Source organism: Gasterosteus aculeatus, chromosome Y (genome assembly GCF_964276395.1).
Source record: "Gasterosteus aculeatus chromosome Y, fGasAcu3.hap1.1, whole genome shotgun sequence".
In the NCBI taxonomy this organism is placed as follows: domain Eukaryota; kingdom Metazoa; phylum Chordata; class Actinopteri; order Perciformes; family Gasterosteidae; genus Gasterosteus; species Gasterosteus aculeatus.
In genome coordinates this window covers 3,429,607-3,439,655 of record NC_135709.1, presented here as the reverse complement: position 1 = coordinate 3,439,655, position 10,049 = coordinate 3,429,607, and the positions used below count along the sequence as shown (strand labels likewise).

The 10,049-nt window shown below is 42.4% G+C and overlaps 2 protein-coding genes and 1 pseudogene across 3 annotated transcripts; 2 read left to right on the top strand and 1 right to left on the bottom strand.

Moving 5' to 3' along the window:
• Positions 1-46: 46 nt before the first annotated feature.
• LOC120809074 (histone H2A) lies at positions 47-473 on the top strand. The gene has a single exon (XM_040162651.2). The coding sequence runs from the start codon at positions 73-75 to the stop codon at positions 454-456; it is 384 nt and encodes a 127-aa protein (XP_040018585.1). The 5' UTR covers positions 47-72; the 3' UTR covers positions 457-473.
• Positions 474-1,558: 1,085 nt separating this feature from the next.
• On the bottom strand, positions 1,559-2,250 carry LOC120809069 (histone H1 pseudogene; annotated as a pseudogene). The gene has a single exon (XR_013454653.1). The product of XR_013454653.1 is annotated as a histone H1 pseudogene (transcript).
• A 2,068-nt stretch (positions 2,251-4,318) lies between these two features.
• On the top strand, positions 4,319-4,760 carry LOC120809693 (histone H2B 1/2-like). Its single transcript, XM_040163693.2, has one exon. It carries the CDS (start codon positions 4,353-4,355, stop codon positions 4,722-4,724), a length of 372 nt encoding a protein of 123 aa, XP_040019627.1. The 5' UTR covers positions 4,319-4,352; the 3' UTR covers positions 4,725-4,760.
• The last annotated feature ends 5,289 nt before the right edge of the window (positions 4,761-10,049 follow it).

Sequence of the window (10,049 nt, the reverse complement as noted above, 5' to 3'; positions counted from 1 at the left end):
GCCCGCTCCGCGGACATATAAAGGAGGGTTTGACGCGTTCACACACACTTCCTTCCCTGAAACAGTCTAACAATGAGCGGCAGAGGCAAAACCGGTGGAAAGGCCCGAGCGAAGGCAAAGACCCGCTCCTCTCGTGCTGGACTCCAGTTCCCAGTCGGTCGCGTCCACAGACATCTGCGCAAAGGGAACTATGCGCAGCGTGTCGGCGCAGGAGCCCCCGTCTACCTGGCGGCCGTGCTGGAGTACCTGACCGCTGAGATCCTGGAGCTGGCTGGAAACGCCGCCCGCGACAACAAGAAGACCCGCATCATCCCGCGTCACCTGCAGCTGGCTGTCCGCAACGACGAGGAGCTCAACAAGCTGCTGGGCGGAGTGACCATCGCTCAGGGCGGCGTGCTGCCCAACATCCAGGCGGTGCTGCTGCCCAAGAAGACCGAGAAGCCCGCCAAGAAGTAAAGCCGGAGACCTCCATCTACCACAAAGGCTCTTTTAAGAGCCACCCACCCACACGAAAAGAGATGTGATCCTCCTGTGTCTATTATGTGGTCCTACTTATTAAGATAATCCCAATAAAGTCACACAACTTAATAAATACCTCACAACCTTTTAATGTATCGCGTAGAAAGGACACTACTGCAGCTGAAGCATAAAACCGTTTAGACATTGTTTGACACTTGATGTAGATGGATTCACTTTCAGAGAAAGGGAACAGGAAGACAAACAGGCAAGATTACAGAATGAAAAATAAGGATTTGACATTTTAAAGGAGCCACTCTTATTCAATACAAATATTAAATATTCCTTTAGAATTTAAATTGATTGTAGCATGAGATGGGTAATATAAAGGTTTCAATAACCGGATGCTCTTTCGCAGGCTGTGACAATCAAAAACATGTTTTCTACTTTACGCAACATTTGGATGCTTTTGTATAATAAAGATGTATTATACAAGATTTCTTTGTAGAATAGTCTCGCAGGAAAAAAGCTCTTTAAGGAAGGATTGAGCCTTTAATGGAGGTGTTTGTTCTTCAGACTGATATCAGCTCACTTCTTCTTGGCTTCTGCTCCACATAATTGAGGGAATGTTTTGCCATTTGTGCCTTATCTGCTCCATGTTGAAATAGCTTCACACCTAGTCTACAAACTATTTCCTGATGGGTTTATTTTTTAAATGTATTATAACAGTATTTACTTGGAATTGTCCTAATTCTTACAATCTTATACATGTTTAATTGAAATGTACATTTTCTCCATTTAAAACAAATGTTCAGTGATGATGGATGGGCCAAATTCTGGAGTCTGAGCAACATTTGGATATCAAAGAACTGCAGGTGTTGTCCTTGAATAAGTAAAACCATATTTTCTTATAAAATGGTCTTTAGAAGCTCATGTTGGCTCGAAAATAGTGGATTTCCTAAATTTTCCCACCAGCAGTTGTATAGTTCAATTAAATACAGTAAATTAAAATAATTTTAAGAAGTCAAAACACTATAAAGTCTGAAAAAATAAATAAAGGCAAAGCTCTTTGAGGAAGGAGTGGGTGGCTCTTAAAAGAGCCTTTTATGGAAGTGTTTGTCACATCAGTTTACTTCTTCTTGGGTGCTGCTTTCTTGGCTTTGGGCTTAGCGACCTTCTTCACTGGAGATTTCTTGGCTGCAGGGGCCTTTTTCACCACCTTCTTAGGGCTTTTGGCCACCTTTTTGGGGCTCTTTGCTACCTTCTTGGGGCTCTTGGCCACCTTCTTTGCCGCTGCGGGTTTCTTGGCCTTCTTCGGTGACTTAGCGGCTACAACTTTCTTCACTGCCGCTACTTTGGGCTTTTTGGCCGCTGCGGGTTTCTTCGCCGCGGGCTTCTTGGCTTTAGGAGCGGTTTTCTTTGCCGGTTTGTCGGCGGTGGTCTTGCTCATCTTGAAGGAGCCGGAAGCCCCGATCCCCTTGACCTGGACCAGAGTCCCCTTGGCCACCAGGCTCTTGATGGCGGTCTTGACGCGGGCCTTGTTCTTGTCCACATCGTATCCTCCGGCGGTCAGAGCCTTCTTGACGGCGGCAGCAGACACGCCGCTCCGCTCCTTGGATGCGGCCACAGTTTTCACGATGAGGTCAGAGACGCTGGGGCCGACCTTCTTCGGCTTGGACACCTTCTTCTTGGCTGCTTTGGGCGCGGCGGCGGCTGGAGCTGGAGCTACTTCTGCCATGTTGTCCCGTTGTTGTGCGTTTGTGTCGTCGAGGACTCGAGAGAGTGAGACTGATGAAGAGCTCAAAGCAGCGGACTGAACTTAAACGCACCATGAGAACCGTAGAGACTCAACCCAGCCCGGCGCTCCTCGTGCAGTCTGAAAGTCGAGTCACTTGTGTTTTCTCTCCACTGATTAAAGACTAAAAACTAAATGTGCATCAGGTGCTGGAGGCTGAAGGTGGAGGAGCCGATAGCCGACTAGTTTCTCTTCGTGTTCAGGTCACGTAGAGCTCTGATGATCGATGCGTTTTGTTTGAGGAGCCTCCAAACATCACCTACTCAGCGCCGTGGACAGCAGTGATCGGCGGCTTTTCCCACTCATTTCTCTCTTAAAAGTATTTAAAATACATCAAGTCTCCATCAAAATTGGGTTTCCAAACTATCCACATGTTGGTTCATGGTGTCAACGTAAAACAACCATCAGATGTTGATCAGTATTTAAAAAACTGGAGTTTTTGTGGAAGCAGCAAACACAGTGATGGTGGTTACAGTTCAATCAGACCTCCCATCAGAGCTGCTCACTGTGGACATTTCTTCTGCTAATAGTACCTTTTACTATACGCAGTTACAACTTTTTATCATCAAATATACTGACCCACTAATGTTAGTTTTTTGGGAAGCTTTCATATGCATATAGGTCTATTATTGTAAACCATTATTTATATTGTGTTGATGAATTCTATCAGCACAGATGCAGTTACATTTTGGTGAACATAACACATGTAATCATTATTATACTATCATAAAGTTACGAATGAAGTATTTCTATGCCAACATTCAAAGGAGCTGCTCACTGTGGTCATGTCTTCTGCTAATAAATTGTATTATAAATAGTATAACATATTTGAATCATCAAATATACTGAAAAACCAATGTGGCCTTTTTTTTGGAAACTCGAACGTTGCAATAACACTGCTATTGTACCACTGATGGTGTGTAATAGTATTCAGCTGATGAAGGAAGTCAGCACTAAAATTTTGAATTTTTAGTGCTGTCATTATTATATTGTCATTATTATGTATGCAGATCAACTGTGAACAGCGAAGAACATGACTCACGATTAGATCAATGAACAACTTAATAACTCACGGTGCATCTACTTCAGCCCAAAAAACAAGCTGTCTGCTCGAGACACGATAAGGTGAAATTTCTCTCTTAGTTGTTTTCAGTTTTTATGTCCTGAGAAATGTTATTGATGTATAATATACATAGCTCAACTTATAATCAACAAACACACTCAAACTCAAAGTTATCATTACTATTATTATTTTTAAATAAAAGTATTCCTAAGCAAACATTCTGTGATCCTCATATGTTCATAGTTTTTTTTAGTCATTACCACATTAGGTCATTTGTGCCACAATAACCATCCACTAATAATTCCATCTCAAGTAAGAAATATTTTGTCTATTATGTCGTCCTCCTTCTTACGGTCATCCTAATAAAGTTGCACAACTCTCATTAAATCTCAGCCTATTAATGTATCACGTAGAAGGGACACTAATGCAGCTGAAGCATAAAACAGTTTTAAATCCGACACTTGGAGGATGTAGACGGATTCACTTTTAGAAAAAGGTAACTGGAGCACTTACAGGCAAGATTACAGATTGCAAAATAAGGATTTGACATTTTAAAGCGCCACATCTCCTTTTCAATACAAATATTAAATATATAATATTCCTTTAGATGTATTTGTATTACATGTATTTGTCTCTATTCTGAATGAAAGAAAGGTGTGTGTCACGTCCCTACACGTCAGGAATTGTGTGTGTGTATGTAATTATCAACAGGTTGCCCTGTGATTGTGAATGGTTTGTTTGACGGTCATTAGATGATTTCAGTGCATGCGATGATTTATACAACATGATTCTCAACATGCAACTCTGTTGTGAAACGAAAAATATAAACAATCTTGTGTTATATCAAGAGCACTAAAGTGATTCAATCTCAACAGGGAAATCCGCATAGATGCGATGTTTGTGACGCATGCGCAGTATCACACAGAAGGCAACCAATCACGCTCGAGCAACAGCACAGTGTACTTTGCATCTAGTTCATATATGAACACCGTGCTGTCTAAATTGAGGCATTCTCAGTTTACAGAGAAGTTTCCAATCATGCCTGAGGTTGTGAAAGCGCCCAAGAAGGGCTCCAAGAAAGCCGTCTCCAAGGCCGTCAGCAAGAGCGGCAAGAAGAAGAGGAAGACCAGGAAGGAGAGCTACGCCATCTACGTGTACAAGGTGATGAAGCAGGTCCACCCCGACACCGGCATCTCCTCCAAGGCCATGGGCATCATGAACTCGTTCGTGAGCGACATCTTTGAGCGCATCGCCGGTGAGGCCTCTCGCCTGGCTCACTACAACAAGCGCTCCACCATCACCTCCAGGGAGATCCAGACCGCTGTGCGCCTGCTGCTGCCCGGCGAGCTGGCCAAGCACGCTGTGTCTGAGGGAACCAAGGCCGTGACCAAGTACACCAGCTCCAAGTGAGCCTGATGTAGACCGCCAACACAAAGGCTCTTTTAAGAGCCACCCACTTCTTCTAAAGACCATTTCCTGATGATTGTGTTTCAAAACTGTCTTATATCTCTATGTATCTTATTGATTTACATAGGAATACATGTTTTCTATGTATTTACCTTTATTCAGCGTTATGGCGTAATTCTGACTTCCACCAACATCTGCGGTTTAATTTAAACTTAACAAAAGCGGAAACATTTGGCTTTTCAGTTTGAAGCATTGCCCAGTGAGCACTGGACTTTATTTTAACGTTGAAATATGGTTAAAATAAGGTTGAAACGAGGTCTGAACGTCAAGACCTCATTTCAACAGCTTTTCAACTCTTCAATTCTCTATTGGATGAAAAATCAACTGGCCAGAAAACGTCAATTTGTTGATAAATGTGTCATGTTGTAACGTAAGGTTGAAAGAGACTACGTTAGATTTTCATTATATAATGAACTGGTCGGCGAAATTTGGTCTACACGAAGACTTGTATTTAACCTATTTAATATTTCACTTAAAACGTCATAAATATTAAACTACGGACTCAGTGTTCGACGCCTGCAGAGCTTCGACCGGGTGCAGCACGAGGCAAAGTTACGGCAGCAGAGCGACATGAACGGGCTGATAGAACCACGACTACCGGCTCCAATGCTCTAAGTACGTGAGTGTTTGAAGCACACCTGGAACTATAACCAGTTGTTTTACATGTGCTGCCCACTCGATACGGGAAAGACTGTCCTTTTTGTTAAGCTAGTTGGCGTTAGCGCAGGTAGTTTGCTAGTTAGCATGCTAGCGTGCAGCATGATGACCTGGACCAAAAGTAAACATCCCAGAATATTTTTCGTGTGTTTGGTGTTGGTAATGTGTTAGGTTGCAACTATACCTATACATTTTATTGTCTTTCCCATTTCATATTGAAAATGCGTTTTTTAAGCAATGGGGGCTAAATACAGATTGCAAGGGAGCTGAATTCAACAAGTTGTGGTCTGTAAACGAGGGCCAAAACATTGTAAGTTACTGTGTGCTTATAGCACAATACTGTGTGATATACCTGGAAATGTTACTCCAAAAATGCCATAAGTTGCAGATGAATTGTTATCTTGTTTATAATGTAATAAGTAAACAGTCTATAAATTAGGGTTCTAACACACCTGCTGCTGCTCATAAACCCAAAAGATCAACTTTGCCCTTTCCTTGAAGTCTTTGTGCTTTGTGCTCACAGGTTTCTGTGGGTGGTGGTTGCATCTGATGGAGGTTACATCTGATGACGGTTGTGCCTGCAGTGGTCCTGCCTTACCCCTGGCTTACTACTCTCAATATTAGAATAATTTCTGTCGTAGGAATTGGATTCACTGTACATCTTTAAGTTGTTCATACTCTGCACACCTACTTTTCTGCTGTTTTCCCCTCAGGTTTCTCCCGGGTGAAGGTTTTTTACATTTTGGGGGTTTTGGGACAGGATGTTGCATGTTTACAGATTGCAAAGCTGAACAAAAATAAAATGATTTGAATTGAATAAACATGTTGACTAGAGGAATCTGAAATTGAGGGGTGTTCTGTGCATGTGAATGAGGGAGATGCAACTGATTTCAGGTATACTATCCCAAAACAAGTAACTCACAGCCAAGTCTTGTTACAGAATCTGAAAATGAAGTTCCAATGATTCAGAAAATGGGCTACAAACACTGAATTCTAACCTAACCTGTCCATGTTTTTTCTGCACTTTCAATGCCTTAGTTTATTTCCCTGAAATATATTTTATTTTTGTGTTATATTTATAATAAATACAAATTAATAAAACAATGTGTTGTCCTTGTTAAGGGCTGTTAACATGACAACTGTGACTAAGTATGTAACTTGTAAGATTCCAGCAGGCAATTTATCCGTTGAAATGACGTCTATGGCCAGACGTTGAAAAGAAGTTGCAAATTGGTACAAAAGTGAAAGTTGTTTCAACGTCTATTCATAGACTCAACACTGTCAATAAAAAACACAACAGCAAACACATGTATTAGCAAGGACTTGTTATTTTTCTATTACATGAAATAAGAGCATGAGGAACATGAGTTTGTATGGCGTACACTCTGTAGCAACAGCACAGTGGATTTTGCATCTAGTCGATATTTACATGTCACCACGGTATTTGATCAAAAATGAGTTTTAGGCATTTGGAATTAGGTGGTAATTGCTTATAAAAGCTTGTGGTTGGTTTCAGAACCACGACTAGCACTTTCAGTTCTCTTTGAGTGGCGTCTAATACGTTTTCCTTAAGTATAAATTACATAGGGGGAGTGGGTGGCTCTTAAATGAGCCTTTCCACCATTTTGGAGCTAGGAAGAGCAAGAGTGGTGATCTTGTTGAGTGTTTTGGCCTCAGTCAGCGTGGTTACATGGATTCGAATAACTGGCTTAGTCGGACTGAAATCGACTTATACCATCATGTAAAAACACTGAGTGAGGGAGGGACAAGTAGTTTGGCAGATGCAGAGCGGAGGTTGGGATGTAGGGTTTGACCATGTACTGGATGTAGACTGGAACTGATCCATTCACAGCACGGTTTTGAAGTGGATGCGGGCAGCCACCGGTAGCCAGTAAAGAGAGCGGAGAAGTGGAGTAGTGTGGTAGAATTTCGGAGGGTTAAAGACCAGTCGAGCTGCTGCATTCTGGATTCTGGAGCTGCAGAGGTTGAATGGCGGTGGCAGGGAGACCTGCCAGGAGAAGTTGCAGTAGTCCAGGCGTGAGGTGACAAGAGCCTGAATCAGTACCTGCGCTGCCTTCTGGGTGAGAAGAGGACATATTCTCCTGATGTTGATGTTGATCCTGAGTGTATCTACAGGATCGTGTTGTAATATTGGGAGTCAGAAAGAGTTGGCTGTCTGTATATAGAAACTATAATTTTACACAGCATTAAGTTACTTACTTATATACAATATGGGACATAGAGCAGCAAGTCTTGAACCCCCAACCTTGCCGTTCGCGGCACACCCTCTACCCCTGTGCCACGTCAACCCAGTTTATGGTTGAACCATGTCTTTCTGCAATCTGCAAAGTTTTATTTTGAGAAATGAAAGGTATTAAAAATGTGACCATATCAATACATTGTTGGTCTGCGCATTATTCAAACAGAACTATGCATTGGAATCTGCATTAATATGTCCCATTTTCATCATTACAGTAATCAGCTCCTCAAAGAAAGTGCGTGGCCCTTAAAAGGACCGTTTGTGTGTTGGTAACAGAAGTCGGGGTTTATCCTCCGAAGCCGTACAGGGTGCGTCCCTGTCTCTTCAGGGCATAGACCACATCCATGGCGGTCACAGTCTTCCTCTTGGCGTGCTCGGTGTAGGTGACGGCATCGCGGATGACGTTCTCCAGGAAGACCTTTAACACACCGCGGGTCTCCTCATAGATCAGACCGGAGATGCGCTTCACTCCGCCGCGGCGAGCCAGACGGCGGATAGCGGGCTTGGTGATTCCCTGGATGTTATCACGGAGGACTTTACGGTGACGCTTGGCGCCTCCTTTGCCGAGTCCCTTTCCTCCCTTTCCTCTTCCGCTCATGTTGTCAGATAAGTTTGAAACAAGATGGGCAAGTAGGCTTAGTTCACAGATTTTTAAACCCAGTCGGAGGACGTGATAGGAGACAGAGGCGGGGCTTGATCTTATTGCCATAGCGCCCTCTGCTGAACTAGACCATTAATAATCAACCTTCGTCACCTCTGTCATTGTGCTTCAGATACCTAAACATTGTCTCCGTTTATCTTGTTATAGATCATGAAGTGGGACATCTTTGACATAGTATGGTTTTGCTTCATTTTTTGGTCTCGGCTTCCTTGACTGTCAAGGATGCAATCTGAGGGAGGATGAGACAACCATCTGATGGATATACTGTGTTACACAGTAGTGAAAATGGGGGTGGAGGCTCAGGATAGTTAAACTGTGTCTTCCGCCATCTAGCTGCAAGCAAAACCAAAGCAGACATTCTGTAGGGGCCATTATGTGTTGTTGTTGGCAAAGTATATTTTGTTTGTTAGACTGTATTTATATTGACACTTTGGACACTAGGTGGTGGTGATTAGGTGCACATGGGTGTACATAAGGGACGTAGGTGACAGGAAGCGAGGGAGAGGTAGGGGAGCACCAGACAGTTCTCACCAGACCACGAAGACAGACCACCATCAATAGGAGCACGTTCAACCGGTATGTTCATCTGTTTATACAATTGCCTGCAATAAATTACAAACCTCAACCACAATCATCGCTGGAAAATCTTTTGTGTGTCTGCATCGAAACATCACTCCCACCTGTGCCTGATGGCAAAGAACAACAACGAGACAGCCAAAGGGGCAGCAAACCTAAGATTGCAATTAGCCAATTTGGTAGAGGGCCGCACAAAGGGAATAAATCATTTTTACGTTTTTCATTTCACTGCTTTTTCATCTTAACACATTTTAAGGCGCTTGTCTAACGGAAATGAGCAAAAAATCCAACAGCGGGGAGAGTTTACTTTAAATGTAACGTTAAATTATAGAATTCACTTGAATATCTACCGATAGAAATGTTATAATATAAAATATGACATGACATCGTAGTTTAACCGATGTCGTGTTTTTTCAAATTCACATAAGACTTTAGAATAAACTGCTCTTAGTGATAACGCTAAGTCCCCTCATACAGCCCCTGAGCCAGACTCTCACCTGAATCCCCCCTGAGTCCATGTACTGTTTTTATAGACATCAATGTACCAACACACAATTATAACAAAGACAAAACGAGACGCTCACGTTCCCTGGAGCCGCTGCGCCATTAACGGCAGCTCCTCAAAAGTCACTTTAATGACTCAACTTTCACACTTTAGAGGCTGACAAACATCCAACTGAGGCTGAGACGGTTTTATATGTAGTTTATACTTTATATTATGTAATATAACTATTATTATGTTATGGATCAAAGTGAGCTCAAGTAGTTGAAGCTGAAATATCATTTTCTAAGGTAGAACGTTACAGAATAAATACACAAGGAAACTTAACTCGCTTTGCTCCTTTTGTTTTGTTGTGTGATTATGAACTTTACATTTAGTTGTGTTATGGACCAGGAGGAAGCAGCATCAAGCTGAAGGAGAACGATGTGTGTGGTGACATTCAGCTGCTGTAACTTATTCCGAAATATCTTAAGGTTAAAATAGCTTGTATCCTGTTCAATAGAAAAATAAGAAGTCCTTGCATACAACTTAATACATGTGTTGGTCAATTGGTTTTTTGTCACGGTGTGGTTCACTTCCTGTTGTATTTTGTAGTTTTCTGCCACTCGTGTC